Source organism: Phaenicophaeus curvirostris, chromosome 15 (genome assembly GCF_032191515.1).
Source record: "Phaenicophaeus curvirostris isolate KB17595 chromosome 15, BPBGC_Pcur_1.0, whole genome shotgun sequence".
NCBI classification, from domain to species: domain Eukaryota; kingdom Metazoa; phylum Chordata; class Aves; order Cuculiformes; family Cuculidae; genus Phaenicophaeus; species Phaenicophaeus curvirostris.
The window spans coordinates 10,811,411-10,834,787 of NC_091406.1; the positions used below are offsets into that span (position 1 = coordinate 10,811,411).

At 48.0% G+C, this 23,377-nt stretch overlaps 1 protein-coding gene across 4 annotated transcripts in view; it reads right to left on the bottom strand.

Annotated features, from left to right (window-relative positions):
• Positions 1–23,377, bottom strand: part of SH3PXD2B (SH3 and PX domains 2B) — a 75,436-nt gene that overhangs the window by 51,282 nt on the left and 777 nt on the right. For all 4 annotated transcript variants that reach the window (XM_069869448.1, XM_069869447.1, XM_069869446.1 and 1 more), the window contains exon 2: positions 11,288–11,368. In XM_069869448.1, the coding sequence (XP_069725549.1) occupies positions 11,288–11,368 (81 nt within the window). The remainder of the gene's footprint in view (positions 1–11,287; positions 11,369–23,377) is intronic.

Genomic DNA, 23,377 nt, shown 5'->3' on the forward strand with positions numbered 1-23,377 from the left:
AACCCCAAGCCAGACAGGAAGCCTCCGCAGATGATGTGTGCCCACAGCCACTGCAGGCAAGTCATGGGGCAGGTGCGAGAGCCTAGTGCTGCCCTCACCTGTGTGATGGCAGGAGAGGACTGGGAGCAATTCTGAGTTCAGACAGTCCTTGCCAAGGGCTGGAGTTCTCCGAGAAATTGCACTAATTGCAAACCCAGAACACTGCTGTTAAGTGGTGACTTGGGAGACTGGCCTCATGGCTTACGGTAAGAGCTAATGCACTTAACAGGGAAGGGTTGTGCTCTACTCAGGCATGAGGAGCCCCACAGGAAGCCTTTGGGACTGCATAAAGCAAGATGCAATGCAACTCCAAGGGGAATGCTGTCCTACCCTGGGATACTTACACTGTCCCAGGGCCCAAAACCTGTGAACGCAGAGGCATAGCAGAGGAGCCCCAGCAGCAGGCAAAGCGCAGCAACCCTGCTTCCTGTGCATTTAAACACAGATTTCACACAAAATTCAGCTCATACCACATACCTTGAACTGCACCTGCTTTTTTACGACTCAAGCAAGACAGAGGGAAATTTAGCACTGCCCAGGTTTTCCAGTATAACTAAACCTCTAAAGACTACTAACCTTAATCTTTGTGCTCTTCTCCAAGCGTAACCTCACCGCAGAGATACAAAGAGAGAAAGCCTGAAAAGCCTCTGGTCAAATTCACTGACTGATAAAAAACCACCAGGCTTTTGGGGCTTCAAGTAGCCACCTGTTGGCAGGTGGAAAGCAGTCACCCCCCAAATGGAAACCTCAGAACTCACTGGAAACTTTCCAAACAGACTTTTTTATTTCCTGGAGGTGGGTGGAGGGGTGGGGGGAGAGGAAGGGAACTGGAAAATGCTGATTTGCTAAGATCAGCAGATGAGTATCCATTTCAATTAACGTTTCAATTTGAACAGTAAAACCTAACCACTAAAATTAAACAGATAATTTTTATGGTTTAAATGACTCATCAAGGGGGAAGATTTTTTTGAAAAATAATAGTGAAAAACCAAGAGAACATTTTACACATAGCGAGCTGAGTTTCTTTCTTTGCTAAAATTTAAACACTAATTCTCTTCCTGATTTCAGATCAGGAAAACTCACCATTTTGAAGAGCTGTGCAGCATCCCAGCTGGCTTGGCACTCTCCATGGCTGAACACAAAGCCTTCTTCATTGGCCATTTCATCAGCCATTTGCAGCATGCATGCGTGCAGTTAAAAAATACGGGATCTCAACTTTCTGTTGACCGAAATTGTGTGCTAACTCCAAGGTTTTGGGTCCCTACCAGAAGTGCTGGTAGCTTCCACATGCCAGCGCTCCCCAGGCCAGGAGAGAGGCAATGCCAGCAGCAGCTCTATAGGCAGAAATTCTCAGCTAAGGAGGAAGACACACAACTTAATTGTCTAAAACCCAACATTTCCTCCATTTTTCAGCTAAATTTTTTCTTAAAAAAAACCAACAAAACAACGAATCAACAAAAAATGGCAGCTGCAGTTTGCAGGGCTGAACACATCAGCCAGCCCCCACTGATGCCGTTGGGATAACTCTGGGATGCCTGGTGCAAGCTGTCCACCTACCCGAGAGTAAAATTGCACAATATAGTTTCATCAATTGAACTTTCACCTGCAGCACGAGACAGGGAGAGGTCTCACCTCCGCCCTTGTTCTCCTCATTCCTGGCCCTCCCAGAGCCACTCCAAGCCTGCAGGGACATGGGCTGACTTGCTGCCAGTGTGGGGAGTGGGGATTACCCCCAGAGCACCCAAACCACTTGCCAAGGGAGGTATTTCATAGAATCGTAGAATCACTAGGTTGGAAAGGACCAACTGGATCATCGAGTCCAAACAAGTTTCTCCAAGTATTTCTTCTTCCTTCCCAAAAAGGTCAAGTACCAGACTACAGTTGATGATAAACTATCAGAAAGCTAAGCTTGCAGAGGAAAACAGGAGCACAAGGAATTCTCCATAATGTGTCAACAGCAATTTGCATGCTAAAACATACCTGTTTTGGCTAATTTAATATGGTATCAGCACTGAAAAAATAATATTTGAGTGAGAGGTTTTTCTTGCCCAAACTCTAAATATTCTATCAAAGGCAGTATTGAAACAATAAATTCACTAACCTTAATTATACCTCCCAAACCTAATCTCCAAGATCCATGCTGCCAGGTAAAGACAGCCATAAACGTAATTTGTAATTCACTGCTCAGTGACTCACCGCCACTGCAAAGCCCTCAAGATGTGGTGCTAGTAGGGTAGAAGGGCTCTGGGAGGTGGAATTAAGAAAGGAAAACACTTGCTCTCTTCATGCTACCAGATCACAAGGAAGCCTATTTTTCACGCAGGTTATCACTCATACTGCAGTCCTAGATAACACCAGAAAATAAAAGTCACCAAAAGACAGGGCATACAGCAGCAGCCTGCGGCCTGGGGATGTGTGAAAGCCACAGGGTGATGGGAAGATAAGCAGAAGGAGTGCCATGCAACCAGCAGCACTGCAACACCTCCACCACAGTGGAGAAGAAAAGCCTCAGCCACCCGGAGAAAAATCAAGGAGGCACCACAGAATGGACAGGCTGTTTGCAGGAGCTCAAGAGCATCCACCCATTGGCACCATGTCACATTTTCCTCTGTCCGTTTTCTGGTTAAAGAGGACCCTGTCCCCACTGCTGGCCGGCTGGAAGGCATGAATCATGGAGGAAGGGCAGATCCTGCACACCCATCCTTCTTTCCCTGCGGCAGCTGGCACAGACCTGCCTTCATTGTCCCTTTCACAGGATGACTGCCACAAACCCAGGAAAAGTCTGTGCTGGATCCCAGGGATGGGAACAAGGAACCAAGCGAGCCTTAGGGAAGAAAGCATATAGGATAAGGGGAAGAAAAAAAAAAAAAGATGCTAGGAAAGTAAGAGGAAAGGAAGTTCAGTTCTCAGATGGAGAGAAGGCAGTTAAATTCTTCATTTATTCCCAGGTTCACTGGGATCCCAAGAGAGATCATTGCAGAGGTCCACACCTTGCTTTGGCATGCTAGATATCTTTCACCTAAAGCGCTTTCTACAGCCAGAGTGATTTACAACACTGTAGTAGGCCTGTGACAGCCTGATGTAATCAAACTACAGGCACAGAAGAGAAGTGAGAAATCAGCAGTATGGGAAAACGTCATCCCTTCAGCTTTATCACCTCCCTTTGCAAGGGCAGGATGAGCCCAGAACCCCCATCTCCCTTTGTCTCTCCTCGTCTCTCACCTCCATCAAATACAGGCATTTCCACTTCTTTGATGCCCATGATGTGTGTGTGGCACATGCTACAGTTTGTATTATACCACGGGGATTTAGTAATATAAATGGGTTCTGATCATTTTACTAAAAATTCTTCACTCAGATACAGACTCCTTTGTACACTTTTACTGCTGTCAGTCCTCAGCTCCTTCCCAAGCAGCATCAATCAGCTTAAAATTGGTTCATTTCGAATCCAGGGCTGCTGCCACATGATATAAATTGCAGGTCTTTCTAGTAAAAAACTGAGCTGCATTAGATTGATTAAGAGCACGGTGGAGACACGGGGGCTCATGCTAATCCAGATCCATGCAAACCTCGTGAAAACACAACCAGCTCCAGGCAGGTAATTGCAGTGAGACCTGGATATCTCCCCAGGGAGATATCTCTCCCATCTCCCATGGGCAGTGGGCAGGAGAGGGGTCCAGCAAGCTTCTGCTTTCCTGGGGATTCCGCTCAGCCCTCCCATGAATGGGGCAGCTGAATTTCCAGAGCTTTTTTATTAAGTAGCTGTGGGGTGGAAGAGCCTTAGCAGGGAGAAGGATGTAACCCCTTGTCTCATGTTATCAGACAACTTTTAAACACCACATTACCAAAAGCCTCACCAAATAAAATCACAATGGATTGTCAGCAAGATATGTTAGCTCCATTCCTGAGAAGTTGAAGCTGTTCAGCAACTCCATCTCTCTGCCACTCACGTCCACAGGTTACACTCAGCACAAGCTGAGATCACACCCACCAAGAGATGCGTCGCATGGGATGTACTTTTACCCCTGGGCAGGGAAGCAAAGTTTGTGCACGCTGCTTCCTCCAGCTGCTCTGCCAGGTTTCCAGAGGGGAGGAGATCAAGGGGTGCCAATATGGATGAATGAACAAAGCATGGGCTCAGAAACCAGCTCCCCTCCACCAAGGGGCCACCACGGCAGCACCAGGCAATAAGCCTGGGAACACAAAGGGACCATCTGTTGGGAGCAGGCAGTGATGAGAGCCAGAAGGTGAGCAGGAGCCCTCAGGGCTCTCAGCAAACCAGCAAGAAGCAAAATTGCACCAGAGGCAAGGGAATGGATTGCAGAAACCTGGCGAGGGTGCAGAGACAGCCCGCAGAACAGCACTCTTAGAGCAAATGGAAAGGGCAAACGCAGACCATCACCTTGGAACAAACCAAAAATCATCATGCACTGCTATGAACACTTGCTCGAGAAAGGCTTTAGCTACAAGAATACAACACCAGCTCTCAGGAAGGACAGGCTGCCACTTCCCAGAGGCAGGCACGGCTTTCAGCAGCTCACAGCCCCGCTCAGCTGCCAGGCATCAAACTAGTCAGGGTGCAAGCTAGAGCCAATTATAACTCCACTGACCTGCCTTGGCACTAGCATGCACGGGAATGCACTGGCTCCCGGCTGCCAAATACCAGAAAGCTATAAATGGGAGACATTTGGAAAGAGAAAAAATTAAGGAGCCAACTTAACTAGGCTGAAGTGAATTGGACTGCACGCGTTCTTTGTGGAGGGAGAGAGGAGGAGAATGAAGATCTTTGATGCATTGCTGGAAAAATACTGGCTGCTTCTTCCACAGACAGAGGTAGTCCTTATTTAATGGAAAGTGTTTCTTCTTGTCTCAAGTTCAGTTATGGCAATTCATTATTTCTATGATGCTGCAGATGGTGCTTAAGCTCACAGCTTTCAGCACAGTCTGGGCACAGAGGGAAAAATAGTCACTGGTGCTTTGTAGCAGGAGCCTCACTGTAGGAAGCTGTGGGTTTTTTCTTGTCCTCGGTCACGCAAGAGCCTGTCTTTCATGATCCAGCTGTCTAAGAGCAAGATCCTGGTGATTTATTTTTGTGGCAGGGTGAAACCACGAAGTACATTGCACACGCAACTGTGCAGAATTTTGCTGAACTCCATAAACCCTGGAGAAAAAAAGAAATCCCCCAAGTGTTGAAATAAGATTCCTGTAATGAAATAGCCCTGTTTACCATCCCTGAACACAAAATAGATCCATCTCCTGCAGCCACAGCATGACTGAGCTGCCTTAAGGCTTTTTCATCAGAGAGGCCCCCAGGGCCAGTCAGGACCCAGAAGTGGGGTGAATTCCAAGCAGTGTCTCAGCCTGTGCTCCCACCTGAAGGAGCCCTGTCCTGTTTGGGACACATTACTCTGTACATCTGCCCCTTGCTTTCCACATCTGAAGAATAAAGATAACACCTACTTCACCTCTGTGAAGTGTGTGCCCTGTCCAGAACCCAGCTTCAAGAGCACAGGAGGAAGAGGAGTGCAGGCAGAAGAAAGCAAGCACGAGGCTCACAGTACCGGAAGCAACACACAAGGCTCATTTAAAATTTTCATGAGTTCAGTGGCCTGAAACAGGCTGATGAGAACAATTCCCCTCTGTGTGCCAGCTAGTGTCTTCTGAGCCTGTTTTAATGTATTATTTTATTTAAAAACAGTCTGAATTGCTAAGATACCAACCTTCCCCCCTCCTCTATCTCTGTTTCACGGCTGCACGTGCACAGCAGGTGAAGAACCCCTTCCAGAATGGTTCGTCTCTCTTCCACACTGAGATGACATGCACAGACCACTGCTTTTTGCCAACTTTCTCATAAAAGTAGGCACCACTTCAACAGACTATTATTTTGTTACACACAAAGCTGTTGGCCTGAGGACTGAAGGACTCTCTCCAAGATGACATTGCTCCAGGTGGGTCAAAGCTGAAAGTTTCCAGTTAAGAACCTGAAGGATGTTTTAAACATATGGACAAATGAGAGGACTGGAAAACACACTTGGTGTGTGTGCAGTAAGGAGCAGGTTAGAGAGCCAGAACCATTTTTAAGGTTGCTTAAAATTCTCTTTTTTTTTTCTATCTCTGAATTGTGCAGCAATCACACTTACTCCAGCCTGCCGCACATCTCCATCCCTTGGCTCAAAATTAAACTGCTGCACAGAGGAGCAGCACACAGCATCGTTCTCTCTTCATAGAGCCTTCAGCTGGGACAAGGACTTCTGACTATAAGGAGAAAAGCCCTGGGGTAACCTGTGCCCAGAGAAAGCACCCCTGAATGACAATTTGATTTTTGAGGTCTTGCAGCTGTCTGCCAGAGGAGAACCAACTGCTGCAGTGGTGAGAAGGTAGGACATGGCATGAATGGCAAAGCCTTCTCCACAGGGGAAGGTTTGAGACCCAGCTCCATCACAACTTGCAAGCAGCTCATGAGCTTTCCTGCCCAGGATGCAAAATAAAGCAGGACTGAAAAAAGCCAAAGACTCCTGGTTGAGAAGAGGGTGGCTTGAGCAGAAAGGTAGAATAGGCTGAGGACATGAAGTGGGGCTCCTGCCCTGTCGAAGTGTAGGGGATCTGGTAATAGCAGAAAAGGTGTAAAGGAGTTGGATTTGCATGTAGGGACATATTAGAAGCATAGCAAGGCAACAGTGGCTCTTGGTCATATGGAGACTGGAAATGACTACCATCACGGCTGATGAGCTCATAATTACAGAGTGGGGAAAAAATGTTTCTGTTTTGGGGTTTCCATAAAAAAAACACAAAACACAAGCCAGTATCTGTCCTCCAACCAACAGTATCATTCCTTACAGCCAATAGTTTCAAGAGGATGATTCCAAAAGACGTGTTAAACTCCTGGGCAATGCATCCAATGTGATCCAATGAGTCTCTACCCCCGCCAGCACGGCTGGAAGCATCTCTCAGGCACGCAAGACTCCGATCCTCTATCTCTGTCCACTGGAGACAACTAGTCACATATCTGATTACCAGCTTCCATGCCAGCTAACATTTCCAGCATACCTGCCAATCCCAATTAGTGTTCAGAATACAGCTGGCATCCTTGCAAGTATCAATCTTATTGCCTTTATTTCCTAGGAACAGCATCCATCTGCTCCCAATAGCTCACATCTGGCATACTGAGTGTTACAAAAGGGCTTCAATCCTATTTGAAGGAAATTATTCCTCCAGCCAAGAGATTCATGCAGAACCAAGTTTAGTATTTGTAGTTACAAATTAATTACAAATCATACAGTTACCCGGGGTTTCAAACTTCAGAATTACAATTTCATCTAGAGTTTGGTTTTTAATGCCTAAAATGTTGTTTCTATGTAAATCATCATGTGATGGAAAACATTTATGAAGAAAGCAAGGAACCTGAACAGAGGATCTACACAGCAAAAACACTCCTAAGCACTGCCCAGGCCCCTGAAGGTTTCCTCCTGCAACAAGAGGTGTATAGCAGGCAAAGATACTCCTTGGTTTAAACATTCCCTTCCCAATTTCCAGTTTCCAATTTCACCACCAAGCATGGTATGCTGAGCCTTTCTAAGATGGCCCCAGAGCAGGAAAGGGTATGGTCTGTGTGCTTCCCAAGGGATGAGGGCCACCACTTCCATCTGCTGAAAAAACTGGACCAGGACTAAGAAGCAGCCTGTGCCTCGTGCTAAGACACACAAGCTGAATTGTAGTACAAGTGTCAGTCATAGCCTCTTAGGGAGGAGTTGACAATCACCTACGTGACCAGCGGATGGCCCATGGTGTGGTCAAAGGCAAGAAAATGGGTAATTAGGGCAGAAAGAGGAGGTCTTGCCACCTTCAGAAGAGAATAGTAGGATGGTGCTTGGAAAAGCTGCTACGGTAATAAGCTGTACACCAGGACTTTGCAGAAATGTGCCAGCCTCATGTATTGAAGACAACCAAAGGGAAGAGCTCTGCAAGTTCACAGTATTCACACAAAACCTGGAATGCTCCCAGCTGACTACAGCACAGCCTGTGGCCTTACTGCAACCAGCAAGGTGGCTTTCAACATTTCCTACACCAGTATGGGGAACGCAGCTAGTCTGGCATCTCTGCATCCAGACAGACACAGAGAGCAGCACTGGGAGAACACCAGACTTCACCCCTGTCTCGCTGAGCTGGTGGTTAGTGTTTTGAGTGTCATTCCTGCCTGACTAGGGAGGGAAGGACGCTTTGCCCTCGGGATGCAGTGGAAGCAGGCGAGCCAATGGGGCTGTCACTAGTAAGCGTGCATGAGTTTTACTTGGCCCTACTCCTAAAATAATTGTTTGGCCACAATGGAAGGTGACAAGTGATTCAGCTGTGCTCCCACAGGGAATATCTGGAGAAAATCCCCAGCCGCTCACACAACCATGCCCGGGCTGCTCTGAACTGCAGCACCACATCAGCCCAGGGGTCAGCTCCCACTGGCCCTCACTCCTGTGCCCCACATAGTTGTTCTCCTCTCTCCTGCTTGGATCAAAGGGCTTCCTTGTGCTCCCACCTGGGCTTAGCACAAGGGTCACTTGCAGCAAAAGAGGGTGCATTAACCTTCACCCCAATGCAGCCAGAGCTGCTATTGAAAAACAAAACCACACTCGGCTTCTGGCAGGAGATGGAAAGTGCAGCCAGAATCACTGGGAACATAGATATTAAATTAATAAATATCTCTACCCAAATATGCATATACTGTGATTGCTCAAGGTCCTAAGTATAAAAAAATTTGGACAAATTTTCACTGGATAACGTGAAAGACAGATTCTTGACACAGTGATCACCTGTGACTCAAGTTTCCAATTCTTCCTCTAATGCACCAAAAAGATAATCAGAACTGGACCCGGGAAAAATATTTTTCCCTCTTACTATGTTTTCAGAAGCAGCTGAACTATTTTAGCCAATCAGTTACTTCATGGTGGGTTTTTGTTGTTTTTTGTTTTTTTTTTTAATGACCGGAGGCATGAATAATATCCAGCATGGAAAATTTCTGCCTAAAGAGCTAAAACTGGCATAGAATCATCCAACAGTCATAGAATAAAGGCCTCCAGCAATGGCAACAGTCAGTGCTACCAAGCCTACCTACAGCATTTTTTTCCACTGTGCTAAGAGGATCTGTTTCACTCCTCGCCTTTCAATCCCATTTCCACTGTAGTGCACCACAAGCTTAAAATAAGGACACCAGGAAACATGTGTGATAAGGGGGAAGGAAGGGAAAAACCACAATTTCATTCATTCTTTCAAAAAAAAAAAAAAAAAAAGGAGTGGGGAGTTTGGGTTTGGGTTTTTGGGGGGTGTTTTTGTTTTGGTGGTTTTTTTTTCTCAAGAAGCAGCTGTGGGGGAACAAGAAAAAGGGGAGATTTTTGCTTTAAACTTTCTCTTCTGCACAGTGACATATACATAAAGCACCTCTGACTCTAAAGGTGCTCCAGAGTGTTTTGCAGAGCCAGTTTGCGTCTCATGGTTCCAGACAGCCTCTGGTGACACCACTTTCCATCTAGGAGCATGCACAGCTCCAGCCAAGACGGAAACGGAGGAAGAGAAGAGGGACAATCGCTATTTTCCTACATGTCCTTCCCTACAAGGAGCAAGACAGCCCAGGGAAATAGAGAAGTTGGAAGCACTGGTTGAAAGAACAGTTAGAAGCTGCATGGGAAGCACATCCCAAAAGACTGTGCTCCCCATGCAGCAAATGACAGTGTGAGCTCTGTCACTACCTTGGAGCACAAGTGAAGATGAGATGTTGCCAGAAGGAAGTACTGAACTCCACTTCCTTCCAGCCCTGGCTGCTGCCCAACAGCTGTTCCCTGTTTATTTTCTTTATTATTTCCTTGGTTACACAAACAGCTGCGCACAGCTTAACCCCTGCCTGCACCAGCACCCACCTGTGCCACCCTACCTTACTTTACCCGGCACAATGCTGCAGGAGAGCAGCACGAGGCTGAGCAAGGACTCCCAGGGTCTTGCTGATGCTGGGCTCTCACTGGCTGGCCAGGGCTTACTCTGCGTGGTCACCCTCACGGCCATGTGCATGGCTCTGCAGAAGGTGCCTGACTGGGCAGTGGGCAAGGCACCATCAATGTGAGCAGCTGTCTCACACAATCCCAGGCTTTGCAGGCTGACCTGCAGCCAGCTGAACCTGGGAAAGCCATCTGCGTTCCCACTGGGTTTGCCTTTGCTAGGCAGGCCCAGATGCACTGTAATTTTAGCAGTGTATTTGTGTCTGGATGCAGTGATTTCAGGAAAGGCATCTTCCTTCCTGGGCAACTACAGCACCCTTTCAAATCAAGCATACAGCGATGCTGACCTTCACATAAGCAGGTCGCTGGAGGCAGAGGGTGCCCAACTCCAGTTCCAGTCCCACACACAGGCTGAGTGATGTGCCAGTGACTCTTCTGGCAGCTGCTTCTGGTCCATAGATCACTTCATGCATTTTTCCTTTCTCATCTGCACAGAGCCTGTTCCAGCAGCTCAGTTTGTGTTTTGGCTCACAAAGCTCAGCCAGACCCCTTGGCTCATCTCCACCAAAGAGGGGGTGGAAAACACCCTTTGCCTGCTTGCCCAGAACACCGGCTTCTGTTTTCTGCAATCCAGCCTTTCCCAATTGCCTTTCCAGCCTCCTCCCTCCCTCTCAGCTCCATTTTCTTCCCAACTTCCCCCTGAACCAGGAGGTAATTCCTGTCAGCTGCCCTCCAGGCTGGCAGTGCACTGCTCCGGGCAGCAGGCATTTTGCCCCATGCCTGCTCCCCATAACACCAGTCAGTAGGACATGGATCCAGGGAATCAACATTTTTCAGCAGCAGTCCTGTTTTGCTGTGACAGCAGCTGGGAAAGGCATGGTATTAGCTCTGCCAGAATGGCATTTGGGCCTAACTTTAACAAAATCGCCCCCCAAAGCAAACAAAAAAGCCCAACAAAAATCCCACCACTTGCACAGATTTCTGCTGGAGGAATTCAAATACACCTACAGAGCCCTGCTTGCGTAAGTTCTAACACTGGGGCATGCAAAAGCCCCAAGAGGCACTGGAGTGACGGGTCCCACTTTTGAAGTTGCCTCGTTCTTGCCCCTTGCAAGGATGTCCAAAATTGCATTTAAGTTTCCTCAGATCAAAACATTTTCTAGTTGATTACAAAAGGCATGCTTAGCGTAAGAAGGAAAGTACATTTTCTCAGCTGACCACAGCTTTCGACTCTCCAAAGTCAAAATCTCAAGAACTGGTGAAACACTTACCTGCAGGTCGAAGAACTTGCTGTACCGTCGGTATATAACTTCTGTGGACCCATTGGACCACGTGACTTTGATAATGTACACCTGCAGGGAACAGAGGCAAAAAAATCAGAGAGGAGTGACCCAACAACCCACATCACAACCCAAATGCTGCTAAAGCTGCCAGCGTGGCCTCCATGGCTTGGGGTCAACCAGGAAGTTCAAGGAAGCACGTAAAGTCATTTCAGCAATATAAGAAAATATGTAAGATTAAATTATTAAGCTCCACTGCTGCAACTTAACTGTCTACTAAATACTTACTGATTATTGATAGCTGTGAATTAAGACAGCTCCCTATCTCTACATAGAGGCATACATCAAATGTGGAAGGGCACACAGGTAAAGTCTCTCCAGACAGACACTTATGAGTTGATAGCTATGCCTTAGGCACCTCATCAATGGCTGCAGCACCAAGTTTGATGTCGAGATCCCAAAACTGCAGCCCTCAGCAAGCCACACTGCCCACCACTGCCAGCCTGGGTTCTGAAGCAAGGGCTTGCAAGAACTCAAACCCACAAGGTTCAAAACTGTGTCTATTCTTCCATAAGCAGCTATGAGGTTTTGTTTACTTAAACTTGCTGGGGTGCAAATTACCCTCTTGTCCTTTAAAATGCTACACAATCAGCCCTAGTAACTGCAGGTTATTCACAGACCACATGACCAGGCTTTTACTGGTGATGGATTTAAAAAAAAACAACCCAAACCAGTTTTTTTATTCTCCTATGCAAGACAAGAAGCAAACAACAGAATCTGGCAATTACTTATCTAATGTCCTCGCTTGCCCCTCTCAGAAACCAAAGATGACCCTTGTCGAGATGCCAGTGTAACACTCAAATGATGTAAATCTCAGCCTTCACTAATTGATAGCAGATTGAGTAAGCAGAACAAGGGCATGTTCATTTTCTCTTCTAACTCTCACTTATAACCTGCTTATTTCCACCACAAATTCAAGCATAGATCCAGGAACAAAATATTCAGATGCTGAGGTGAACAGACCTTCTAGAACTTCAATTAACATAATGAAGCATGAAGGCTCTTAGGACGCTAACATTTTGGTATTTAAATCAGAATCCCTTAAGAGTTTCACAAGGCTTCCCACAGAGACACGCATTTTTCCACATGCTGGAATGTGATCAATATAAAAACTCAAACACCAGGAGATTCAAATGGGTAGCGCAACACTGAATTACTTGAGCTCAAACCTACTCACATGCTGTACTAGAAAAACTAATCAAAAGGTCACCGTGATGCTTAGAGGGCTGATGCAGCATGAACTACCAAGGTAAGGAGACTCCAGAGGAACGACAAACTTTTTGCAGTTGAATCACTTCCAAATTAAGATGGAGAAAGAGGCAACAAGATAAAGGCAGTTCTTACAGCTAAAATAACGAACTTCAGTACTTTCAATCCAGCCATTCAATGACCACTTTTCTAAAACCAGATGATCAGCCCAAACACAGCTGCGACTGCTTTGCTGACTTGCAGTGAGCTGGCTGGGTGTCACAGGCACCACAATTCTTTCTCAGACAAAATCTGTACCACTCAGCATTGCCTCTTAGGGCTTATTCAGCTAACCGCAATCCTCTCCTTCCATTCACAAATTCTTTTTTTGATCTGAAGGACCTGTGATTTCTACATATTAACACAAGGGAGTCAGACGGCTCCTGCAAGGCAACATCTGCAGAGACCTGGATGGACCATTAATAGCTACAAAGGAGGTCCAGACACTGCGCTTTCTTATTGCCAAACATAGCTTGACAAGAACCCTGGCTTGGGTGAGGCACAATACCCATTCAAGAGTTTGCTTCTAGACCTCAACAGGTCAGGGACAACTTGGCTGACCACAGTTTGCAATGAAAATTGGTAAAGTCACACAATGTGGCCTCTGTAGTGTCTGATAGCATCAGTACAGTCCCCACCATACCATCAGCAAACTAAATGTTAACTTGACATTAAGAAAGCATCCAAGCTGCCTTTACCCTCACCCCAGGACTTGCCGGCAGTCCAGCATGAGCTCATTTTGGTTGGAAGCTCAGCTGATATCCCAGCTTTCTTACCAGTCTACAGCACTTTATGGGGTTATATCACTGCTGGCTGCCTGCCTGGAGAAAGCCTTCCACGGAGCAGGAGAAAGAGCCAACTTTTCTTCATTGTTTATTCCTATTCTACTTTTATTTGGAGTAAACAGCTTATTAGGCTGCGATTTTAATCAGGATGTGGATTTGCTCAAGCCAAAATGAATTCAAAGCTCTTAAGGGTAATAAAGCCATGAGATTTTGAGGGCACACCACACTTTATTATACCTTTTGCAATTGAGGGAAAGGGCTTTTCTCCCAACCGATGAGCTTGCTCCTATTTTGCTGAGCCTGGATAATGGTTTCTTGTACTACCCAGATGAACAGCAGAAAGGTCTCCAGGGCTATTTCCTCATCTTCTTGTGGAAAGCAGAAAAGACAAGGAAGCCCACAGGAATGGGAGTTCCTCAATATCTACAAAAACACTGCCTCAGTAAAGCTGGCTTCCTCACTCCTTGTGAATATCCCTTGTTCTTCATCTTGATAGCCCTGTGCCACTGGTCTATTTTGTTGGTGAACACCATCACAGATCTTTCCTTCTGCCAATATTCAACCCAGTCCCTGCTATCCTAGGGACAAAAGAAAGACACAAGAAAGCATAACTTGCATGCTTTCCTCAACTGACAACAGAAGTGTAAATTTTGAAAGGGATGAAGTTGACCATCCAGTGATGGTTTTCACCGGGAGTGGAGATGGTGAAGAACCAGGCTCCCACAGGCACCCACCCATCCCCTTCTCTGGTGCCTTTGGAAGTTACTTTCAACGATTGAGGCAGTTTTGAAAACACCGCACTTGGTCTGAAGTTTCACCTCCTCACCTGGCACCGTACCATGTCCTGCCAGGAGCACCCACCATGGAACAGCAGTTTGAATAAACTCAATTTTGTCCTGGCAGGAACCACTCTATCACCCGCTCCCACAACCCTTGGCCCTGCAGAGGCTGCTCCAAGCATGGGCTTTTTTCCCAGCCCAGCTGTGTGGGCGAGGGCATGTGGAAACAGTTATTTCATGGGTCTTCTCCAGCTCCGATTTCTACGGTCCTTCAAAGCGATAACACAGAAACCACCACCAGGTCGTTTCCATGGAAGGAGCAAGGGGATCTCCCAGGGCTGCAGCTGGTGCTGCCTGAGGGACGTGGACCCATCAGGAGCACCAGTGGGAATGGAGGGGCCACTGCTGATGTTCAGATCCCACTCTGCTGCTTCCTCAAGAGACAGGGAGAGCCAAGCAGACAGCAGGGAAGTGGCGGGTAGCCAGATCCAGGAGGGGTGCTCTGCAACCCCATCCCATGGGCTGGGCCCATGGCCAAAACCAACAGGCAGAGCTATCTAAATATTCACAGCTCTTCCCGGGCCAGAGGGGGGGCCTGCACTGTGGAGGGAACTAGCTGACTCGGTGAAACCCAGGAACTGGTGGTTCCCCTCCCTCTGGAAAGGGTCTTACCCTGCCCCACTCCCAACCCGAGTGCCTCCATCCCTTGCTCTGCTCCAGCCTACACTGGCTCCAGACAATGTTGCTGTACATTTCACATCCAACCCCACAGCTAGGTCTGATGCCTGAAGGCAACTGGCCAGGTGGAACTTTGGAACAGGCAGAAATCATCGGGGCTCAATCCTCCTTCACCTCACTTCAGCCACAGGTCAGGAGAGCACTGCCAAAATTCACGCCCATGCTTCTGAGATCCTTGAGACACATCTCGCTGCGTCTGTCATACAAGAGCAAGGCATGGAGGAAACGTACAGAGCTTTCAGGATCACTCAGACCTCCGATTTTGGGATTAAAAAAGCTCCATGTAAGCACTTTCAACCCCCCATGGCTCCTCTCCTAGCCGCCAGCTCCCCTGCCTTTGCAATGTAAAACCACAGTCCCACATTGCAGTAAAACCGAGTTACGGAGCAGAAGGACAACCTTGACAGAGCTGCAGCGAAGATCAAAGCAAGGAAACCATGCCTGCTCTCCACTCTGGGGGGCTATTCACAGTCAGTACACAGGCCCTAGGAGAGTTTTGGAGCTGCAGGTGGATGCTGTTTAATGCCAGGGCAGAGGAACACTTCACATTAATGCCAAACACCTCGTGTGCTCCTCTCCCATAGAGGTCAGAAGTGGATCAGATCCTTCACGGAAAATGGAAGCCTGCAGGTGAAAAATGCTGAACTCCAACAGACACCATGGAGATTTGGCTTCCAAATTTCCTTGGTTCCCCAGATTCCGTATATTACAAGGATTTGGCTGCGTAGCAACTGCTTAAAAATTACCAGTCAGGAAGTTTACTGTCAGGATATCCATTGCCCAGGATTCTTCCTGGTCACGTTATAAATCGAGTCCCCTAAACAGAAATATAAAAATGGAAAAAAGACTTCAGGGATCCTTCAGCCCACCTGGCTGGGCATTGCAAGCTTGGTACCCCTCCATTGTGACCCCACACCTGCCACCACTCTCCCTTCCCCAGCACCTCTGGAGAGGCAACTCAGAGGGAGAAAGGGCCAGTGAAAGTGGGACTGAATACACTTAAGGGAACTGTCAAACAATGACAAGTTGCTCAAAGAAACGCAAAGGGCACCCGGCCAACCCTAACAGAGCTGTCAAGAAGAGCTGCCAGTCAGTTTGCATGGCAGCAAGGGCTCAGCAGCCCCAGGGGAAACACTGGCAAGGTGAAGAGGGCAAACACCAGAGGGAGATACCAGACATCTCTCTCGGACAGTGAACTCCCACATGGGCATCACAAAAAGAGCAGGGAGGCTGAAGGAGCCAGCTCAGATGCATATCCAGAGCAGCTGGAGCCACAGGGAACAGAGTACGAGAACAGAGGAGATGAGAAGCCAGCGCAAATTATCTCTATTTGAAAGGGCAGCCAGAGATTTAATTTATTTTTGAAGAAACAGAGTAGCAAGCATAAGCCGAGAGAGCTGTCAAACCCCAGAAGTATTTTTCCAGGGACTTATGAAGAGCCTCAGTGCTGCAGATAGCAATGCCTGCTGGTCAAAGGGACTGGGGACTCTGGAGTCCTTCACAAGCCCTCAGTCTTGCACCTTCCCCAAGAGGACCGTTGTCCCATACAGCAACATGGCTGGAGACAGGAGATGATTCAAGCAGCTGACTTGAAGCAACGGAATTGAGAACAGACACACACACAAAAAAAACCCAACACAAACCAACCAACCAGAAAAGTTTCCCATTCTTGAAACATGAGGCCGGGTGACCTCTTAGAAGAATCACTTCTGGACTCCTTGCATAAACACACTATGGACATGCGCAAAACACAACCCGGGAAACAGCCTGCATTGCTTAAATTTGAGGAGGAAAAAGGCAGACTGAAGTTCCAGGAAACCTTAAAGCTACAATTTCAGCCTCTCTCCTCCCACAGAGTTTTCCAAGGAGACTTGCAAAGTGTCCTAGATGTGGGGGCACACATAAAGCCCCCCAAGAAAGGCTTTAGGAAGCAGGCAGCTGCTGGCTGCCCTGCAAGCTCTCTGCCTGGCACCTAGCATGTTGCCGAACAAGGCAAATCCACCCTAAGCTCAGCACCATCCAGCTACACCATTTCAAGCCCAGGAGCAGCAGAGGCACACTGACACAGCCCTGTGAGCCAGCAGCTCTCCCTGGCACAGCACAGCCCTGCCTGGGTGGCTCTGCAGCAATCTCTGAGCTTCCCCAGCCTGAAGCACCCCTGCGCACAGACTTTCGGTGTGCCAAGACCCTCCTGTTTCAACACCAGCCACACCAGAAGCACATGAACGACGGCACGGTGGAAAGCAATGACATGGTCAGTTGGAAAGACACCTCCATGGGGCTGCAGGGACACACAGCTCTGCTCACCCACCGCTGACAGGCACCAGCATAGGTCCCCAGCCATTCATCCAAGCTCCCATGACAAAGCCAAGCATAACAGCCTCCAGCAGAGGCAGAGCTGTCTGCAGAGCTGTTTCCAAAGGGTTTGAGCCTGTGTGGTCTCGGGTACAGGGAAACTAAGTACAATAAACCTCTCTGTGGAAACCTCTACATATTTAAAGCATCTTTCACCAGCAGACCTGAAAAGGCATCAGTCTCCATTCCACTCACACTCCCCCTGAACCCCGAAGCATGAGGAAACAATGCAAGAGCCTTGTCCCCTAGCTCCAGCCACTTCTACAAGAATGGAGCATCAAAAAATTCAAAGAAACCAAAGCAGCTGAGGGATCATGCCAAACCAGAGCACAGTTTAATATAGAAAAGGGAGTGGGAAATTGTAAGAGGAAAAGAAAAAAAGGAGGGAGGTGGCTGGAAACAAAGAAAGTTCTTGGCGGTGAGCTGCTGTGCTTGGCCCCTCTCCATCAGCCTTCATTGCTGCAGGCATGCAGGGCTGGGGAGGGGAGTGCAGGAGCTCTTGCATCGTGGGCACTAAACTGGGAATGGGAGAGGGACAGCCCCTAACTCTGTCCCCAAACACCTTGTCACTCTCTTGCTCCTGCTCTGTGGACACAGAGCTGGAAGAAGAGTTGCGCTGGTTCAGATGGCACTGGGAAAGGCACAGAGAAGCAATCCTAGCAGTAAACGCAGGGCATCAGAGGTGCTGCCATGGTCCTCCTATTCTAGCAGAGGAGAGAGGCAGAAGCAATAAATCAGAGCTGCAGGGAGGAGCTGGGTAACAGGGGCACAGCCAGCATGAGGACAGCCATATCCTCACTGCAGCAAATAACCCAAGCCAACCTGCCCATGCACCCAGGACTAGAAAGCAGACACTTCCCTTTAGTCCAGTTTATCCCTTCAGCCACATCTCCTCTAAAACCCCAGCCAGAGACAGCTCTTCCCACTCGCTGTTGTCCAGCTCACCAAGGCACAGTGCTGCCTGAGCACACAGACAAAGCTTCTAGGATGAAAAGCGCATGCAGGTAGGGTTATGCCAACCGAGCCGTGCAGCATGAGGACTCCAAGGACAATCCACCAAGCCCTGCTCAGCCACAGCACAGACCCCTCAGCCATACAACATATGCATCCATTTGTTTGCTCTGACTCACACTGAAGGTCAAACATATGGATTCATTTGTTTCCTATTTCCCACTGCTGCATGAAACGGCCAGAAGACAGAGATACCCTCCAAAGTAAAGCTGTGAGAATCAAGGTCAGCAGACCTCCGAGCAGGCAGAGGCAATGGATGGCCCCTATGCCAAAGTTCACTCCTGGAACTGCATTCAAGCACCAGCTTTGTACAGAGCTGCATCTGCCTCAGTTGCTGAGTGCCAGGCAGCACTTGGCCCTTCCACTGAACTGCAACATTCATGGTTTTCAACAGGCTTAAGTGACATGACTTGGGGGGGAGGGGGTTAAAAAAAGGAGAGTTCGCATTTGAGTGTTGGTTTTTATCCACAAAGCCAACAGCTCTCCCTTAAGCCTCAGTTCTCTGGAGAGACAAGAGGTGAGCTCTGTAATGCTGTGCAGCAGAGCTGGGCCAGGCACAAGGATGGGTCCAAATTTCTACCAGCTATGAGCTCCAACTACCCTGACTGTGGCCAGGAGACCATTAGCCAGCTGATGGGAAACAGGATGAGATACAGCAGAACCACAGGATACGGTAGCAAAACACCACTAAGGATGCTAAGAAAGCTCTCAGACCTCTGGAGGCCACCGATACTCCTTGCTGCAGCAGAGACTCAAGCTTCCTGGTTTCAGCCTTGCTTCACACATTCTGTTTTTGCTTTTGCCCTCTTTCATTCCTAGTTTAGTTAATGGCCCTTGCATAGATTTCACACTATTCATTTTAACCTCCTGCTCCCTCAGCCTAAACGCACCCAGCTCCTTCGGTTCCCCACAGGACATTCCCACCATACCAACAGCATGGTCACCCTCCCCAGAGAGCGTAGCACAGAGGAAGTCATCCCCTAATACCCTTTTTTAAGCCAAGCAACTGGTATGATTCACAACGGCAGAAATAACACAGCTGTACAAGGTGATGCTGTGCCAGCTCCCAAAGAGCTCTCCTGCAGCTGGGCAAGTCAGGACCAGGGATATGGTCATGGCCATGCATCCTTCAGAAGATATCGTCTGCTTTATACATATAAGGCACTGAAGAACCACTGAATCTGTAGATCATCAGCTCTCATCCTTGCCATTCAAGCATTTTTCTCTGAATGCTCCATAATCCGTTCCAGATAAGCACTGGGGTTCGACTGGACAACACATGAAATCATGAATGGCCTCACTGCTACAAGGAACAGCAGCAGAGAAGACATCTACTGTCACATCACAAATTCCACATCAAAAATACAACACGTTTACTTTTTGAATGTGGTTTTCAACAGACTGGTTTTAAAATATCTATAGGTGCTACCAGCTAGGCACCACATTCTAACACATGCTGGCAATTACTCTTTCAAGGCAGCAGCCACAAACGAGGTAGTTCAATATATATGGGTTCACAATCTTGTTAACTGAGCTTGCAAAGTAAATGCATGCTGCACACTTTGTTTAAATTTCCCTTTTTCAAAGAGAAATGTGTGTGCATGGAGGCTGGGAAAGGAAGTCCTGCAATAGCATAATCCATGTTTCCCAACAAACCAACACAACCAAACAACATGTTGCTCTCTTTCCTGTTGGAGGTATATATACAATTTCAGCTTGTGCTCTAGCACAACCATTTAAAACTACATTAAGCATGGAAATTTACTCGGAACAATTCAATGGCACTGTTCTTAACATACAGAACAAAACACACAAATTGCAGCTATATTAAAACAAAAGGTCCTGAAGCTTGCCTAGGGGGAAGAACAACCAAAATCTGGATTTAGTAGGGAAAAGCTTTATTTTAGGTCTTCTACTAGAGAATAACAAACACAAAGCTATAAAAAGATCCATCGTGAAGCCCTTTAAAGGAAAATTTAGTCCATTTCAACTATGGCTTTGTTTTGGGTCTTTTCTGAATAAACATTCATTTATCAGAATTTGAGACTTGGCCAGACCATAGAAATGACAGTCTGCTACTCTGTCGCCCAGAGTGATTATTTTTAAACTTTGCTCTTGGACTTCGCCTTTTCAGATTTGCAGTATGGCCCTGGAGCCCTTGCCAGCAGCATCCCCGAGGGGCATGAGCTGTAATGACTTAACATAATATTGTATGGGAACTGTCATCACAGGGTGACCCTCCAGCCACTGCCTAAAGGATGGGAGTTCCCTTCTTCACTTGGACAACGGGCTGCAGAGATCCTGAGATGGGTTGTTCTCTCGACAGGATCAGAGCAGTGCATCCTGCAATGGACACCTGCAAAAGGATCATTTCTCCCTTCCCCTTCCAGGTACTGCCTATGAGAAAAAATGCTTAAAGACACAAGTGGGACAAATGCAGCTGAAAAAGCTGGGGTGAGCAGCCCAGGAGAGGTGTGACTGCAATACAGGATGATACGGTTTCACAGCTAGCAGGGCAAATTCAAGGCTCCTATCACCCAGAGCAAGAGGCTCAGTTATCCTTCCCCTCTTAGCCCTTCCACATGTGTGAGCAGAGTTGGTTTGACAGGAACGAGAGTAGACGTGTTGGCCTCATGCTGTGCCAACACCACAGCAGCAAGAGGATAATGCTGACTGCAAGGAAGAAAGTATGCAAAGGGAGAGCAACCCCACTAATAAACTGCACTGCGTTAACTGCAATTTAGCCTGACCCCTGCTAGTAATACTCACCTGAAGAGTTTAATACCTCACAGAGAAGAAAAGCAATCAAGAGGCCATTCCCAATTTCCTTCCTAGGCTTCCTTTGAATAATCCACCCAGCTCTGCCTGCTAGTGGGTCAGGTACTGGGCTGTCACCAGGGTAAGGAGGATGGACAGGAGATGGGCCAAGCACACACACTGCTGTCCCAACATTTCATTCCAGGGGAGCACAGCCACCAGACACTCCGTGAGAACTGGTGTTCACAGACACACACATATTCAATGGCACAAGGCTGCATTTGGGTGCTCAGCTAAATTCCAGCACCCAGCTCAGCCCATAATCAAGTTGGCACTTGGCTACCCAAACCCTTCCTAGCACCTTGCTGGGTCTTTGCCCAGCCCAAGCCCCACAGTTTGGGGGAATATTGTGCCTCCTGCTTCAAATTAGAGCTGCAAGAATACACAGATTTTTGTCCCTGGCAATACAACTCTTTTTGTATCAATTATCAAAGGTGATGGGCAAACCACACTGGCCTGAAGAGAGCTGGCCTTTCCTACAGCTCCTCCCCACTACAGGCATCAATAAAGACTTTGAAACACTGGTTTGATCTCACTTTTCTGGGAAACTGGAACTCACAACTTTCTGCTGTAGCCTCACTAGACCCAACACAACTGCACCTTTGTCCAGCAAAGAAAAGTCTCTCACCAGTGCAGAGAGGAGGCTGAGCCCAAGCAGTACAGGTCACTCATCGGTCGGGCTATTGCAGACACAAGAGGAGGAAAAGCCAGTGTGCTCCTTCAGCCTCCCCAGGAACAGCAAGTGGCTGCCCCAGGGGATTTGTGCTCAGCAAAGAGAAGCCAGAGAGCAAAGGTTTAACACATACACTTTGTGGTCAACTAGGATTTGCAGCGTGCTAGCAGATACAGTCTAAAGTAAGATGACTCAGCCGTGATTTGCTGCCCCTCCTCTCCCTCTCTTTGCAGCAGGAGGAAGAAAAAAAAAAAAAAGAAAAAGGTTTTGATTCCATATAATTAACTGGCTTTGTGAATCTGCCTAGTTCCTATTGATTCCCTCAAACAAGGCGAGTGCGCTCATTCAGTCCAGCGCTGCCGGAGGGAGGCTGCTGCCTGCAAGCTGCCTGCCCCTCCCTGGGCTCAGCCCTGCTGGCTCATGCTGCTGGGTTTCGGTCCAAGATAAGTACAAGGAAAGGTTAAATCCACCGGTTGAGAGGGAGCAGGCAGCCGAGCTGCACAGCTGCCTGTCCTGAGCTATGTGCAGCCACCTTTTCCCACTGCCCTGGGTGCTTCTGCTCCAGTGTCCCCATCCAGCTGCGCGACCGTATCTCTGTCTTTAGAAAATGACTCTGTCCCAGTTTTCCAGCCTCACACAAACTTTTTGTGCTACGTCCACCTCCACCCACCTCACCTTTTAGGGAGAAGGGTAAGGAGGGTTGGTGTCCACAACAAATTGCATGTGGTACTTGGGGTGTGTGTCCCAGCAGTGGGGACACAAATCTGCATGGGTGGCAAGAAGCCCCCAGCCCCAGCAAGGGAACACGAAGGTCCAGAAGAGCGGAGAAGCAGCTGCTGGCGACCCTGTCCAAGCCCTGTTATGGGACCTGACAGCGCCAGGCTCGCCAAGACAAACAGAAGTGTACGGAGCTCAGCAAACCTCCTCACGTACATGCTCCTCCAGATCAGATGCATAACCCAGCTACGATGAGTAAGTCTGGGATGGACACAGCAGGAAGGCAGGCACATCTGGAGCCAGGGTCATGCTCAGCCAGGGCATGGTAAAGCCACCCCGACAAGGAGGGTGATAAGGGGCTGGGCAGTGGCAGCCAGATCACATCCCTGGATGCAAGGAGAGGGTAATAGCCCCCTTTATCCTCCCTTCCTTCCTGGCTAGAGCTGGCCTGCCCTCTGCTTTCTTCCAGCTGTGGCTCATGGCCATAAATCAGCCTGGGGCACCCAGAGAAGAATCTATCTCCCAAGAGCTTGGGATGCCTAGCTCTACTGACACAACACAGTCCAGCCAGAATGAACACTGCATCCTCACAATCCAAATGTGCCATGAGCAGTGTCACTGGGTCACCCCAGTCTAAGGCAGATGGGGTGGGGAGAACATTTTGGTCTTTGTTTTATGGTTGTTGCCAGGATTCACCCACAAAGTCTCCATGGATGACTGGAAGCACACCAAAGTGTAACTGAAAAAAAAAAAAAACAAAAAAAAAACAAGAGAGAGAGAAAAGAGAGAGAGAGAGAGAGAAAAGAGAGAGAGAGAGAGAGAAAAGAGAGAGAGAGAGAGAGAAAAGAGAGAGAGAGAGAGAGAAAAGAGAGAGAGAGAGAGAGAAAAGAGAGAGAGA